General features: G+C 35.7%; 1 gene segment (V, D, J or C); it reads right to left on the reverse strand.

The window, feature by feature from the left end:
- On the reverse strand, nucleotides 1-710 carry LOC107081125 (the record flags this gene model as incomplete). The annotated part of the segment is given in 3 exon segments: nucleotides 1-104; nucleotides 204-548; nucleotides 645-710. Coding segments are annotated over 3 exon segments (492 nt in total), but the record flags the coding sequence as incomplete, so codon positions are not given.
- Nucleotides 711-2,720: the final 2,010 nt, after the last annotated feature.

Below are 2,720 nucleotides of genomic sequence, written 5' to 3' on the forward strand. Positions count from 1 at the left end.
GTTCTTTGAAAGAATAAAACATTGAAGAGTTACAGCGTCTCCCTGTTTAACCAACTCAGTCGTGGGATGTTGTTCCAAATATAGCGATTTCTGCTGTTTATGATCTGCAGAGTTAGCAAAAACATGGTAAAGAAGACATATACCCGTTATAAACAAAGACAACACCTTTCCAGGAATTTGACAGCCAACAAACTACATCTTACCATTCACAGCTAGGAAAATGCCATTGATGAACGTCTGTGAATATGTTGTCCCAGCGTGACTTAAGTATGTTGCTTCATCCTCTTTGGTCACATTTGTGATTGTGAGATCATAATGACCTCCCTCTGCTCTCATGTCAAAGCCAGAAGCTCTAAATTTTTTATATACCTCCAATTTACCTAAAACTACACTAGCTACTTTTTCAACCATATAACCAAGAGACTGTTTATACCAGTAAACAAATTTAAGATCCTTCTCCAAAATGTGGCAGTGAAATGTAACATTATCACCGACGTCAACCACAGTTAAAGGGATGAGGCGGGAAGGCTGAAGGGTATGAATAAGAGCTGTGGAAAAAAGAAATAAGTCAATGAGCTATTCACAACAATTACCTTAGAATTTGTTTTACAAATGTAACTCTCTTTGAAGATAAGTTCACTTACGCATTATTGTGAGAAAGATCATTGCAGTCAACCTTGCAACCATTGTGCTGCAGCTTTTCTCGCACTGTTGATGCCCTCTTGTTCAAATGGAGAGCTAAGTTTAGGTGGTGTTGAAGTGTTTCCAAAGCATAAATCAGTGATTGGCTGAAATTTTAAAGATGCACAGCCCACTATATTTACTTAGCCTATGAGGCCTTTTCTCTTCATGGGCATTCAGGTACTGTAGTTATGTCTTTATTTGCACTTCTTTATTTACAAAATGTGAATTTTATATAGGTTGTTTTTATGCTTGTACTGAACCTAGGCAAATATGCAGTAAAACTTTGATAAAGTATTTTCAGATAAAGTAACCATTTTGTTTTGTTAACATGGGGAAGTTTGAAAATGGTTTCATAAAAGGATTTTATCTATTCTAGGTTTAAAAACATTTACATTGACACAAATTTGGAATATAATCATCAGGAGAAGTAGAGTATTGGGAGATAGTACAGATCCATTTCAACAATAGAGCAACAACATGCACCAAGTGACTTTAACACCACCAAACACTACAGTACCATTAGACATAAATGGCTCTCAGCTGGAATACTGGCTCACTTGGCACTACAGCATTATTCGATTAACTGATTGTGTTGTTAACTTTTTTCTGTTTGTTAGTGACTTGCTCACAAATATGAAAGTTTGTGTATTCCAACCATGGATATACTGGTTGGGGTTCATTACTATTCTGTCCTATTACTGATGATGATGATTTGCCATTGATGCATAATAAGACATGATATGACTACTGTATGTATAGCTCTAACCTTGGCACTACAATTCCCCTGTTCCTCTTTAGAGTAAGAATGTGTGATGTTACTTATATTTATTATCTTAGTACTATTGCAATTACAGCGGTAAAGTTACTGTATATTCCAACCTTAGAAATTAGAGCAGGTCCTTCTAGATAAGTGTTTGACGTGTGTTCCCCTTTGGGCAATTTTTCCAGTTCTGAGTCCAGCCCTCAGTAAAAAGTATTTATGATTTTCCAAAAGTGGAATGAACAATAACTAAAATAGAGACTATTTTACATTTGAGCATTTCATTTTTATATTTATTTATGCTTTCCTTCTCAAAGAAATAAAAAAAAACATAAATATGTTGCCTGGAAGTTAGTTAATCTAAATAGGTACAAAATAAAATTATATTATAAACCTGTATTTATAAAAATAGGGCTGCGATATAATCACATTTAAACTTAATGAACTGGGAGCAGAAATTGTTATTTAAATTTTGCTTTATTTTCATCAAGACACCTAAGCTGCTTTGATGAGCTCGGATAGCTCATCAAAGCAGCTGTGAAAAACAGCTGAGGCTGTTCTCTACATCCAGTCTGTACTTCTACTTGGTTTTGATGTGTGTCAAGGTTTTGATGTGTGAACTCAAATATAAAAGAAAAGCTTACTTTCTGGCTGATAAAAGCTTGTTTAATTTTTTTTAGTTGGGTCCTCACAAAGATGATTAGAGTGCAGCAAAAGTGAAGTGAAACCCATAAGGGACGAGTTCAAAAATGGAAATTTCTATCCATTAGTGCACTATCATCTATTCAGGGACTAGATGTTGTCATGGTATAGGGTGAAGGAGTCCAGCTGAGCCATAGTTATTTTTCAATCAAAGTAGAAGATAGAAAGGTATTGCTTGATGATATAATATGATGAAGCAAGGAAGCCTCTTTATAGGTCGGTGGGTGGTTTTAGAGGGAGTTTTAAAGCATTCATTTTCATCAACCTGAGCCCCAGAGCTGTTCCCATGCTGCTACAGCTTCTGATGTTTTCTCTGCCGAGTCTCTTGTTCTAGAGTGTGTCCTCCTCACCTTACCACCGTTGGAAGATCCAGTGGAAGATCTGGTGGACTAATGGACACCAACACTACTTTATTTTGTTTGCCATAATAGATAACGTACAGTAACTCACATAGTAAAATCCAAGTCTGTGAAGTTAGACAAAACCAGTGAGCAGTAGATAAAATCTTCCCCTAATTGATTATGCTCTGAAGCATTGACTTTCTTAGCTGCAGAAGTAATAAATAATACATTTT

The sequence above is a fragment of the Cyprinodon variegatus genome, unplaced genomic scaffold (assembly GCF_000732505.1).
Source record: "Cyprinodon variegatus isolate N-32 unplaced genomic scaffold, C_variegatus-1.0 Scaffold2999, whole genome shotgun sequence".
In the NCBI taxonomy this organism is placed as follows: domain Eukaryota; kingdom Metazoa; phylum Chordata; class Actinopteri; order Cyprinodontiformes; family Cyprinodontidae; genus Cyprinodon; species Cyprinodon variegatus.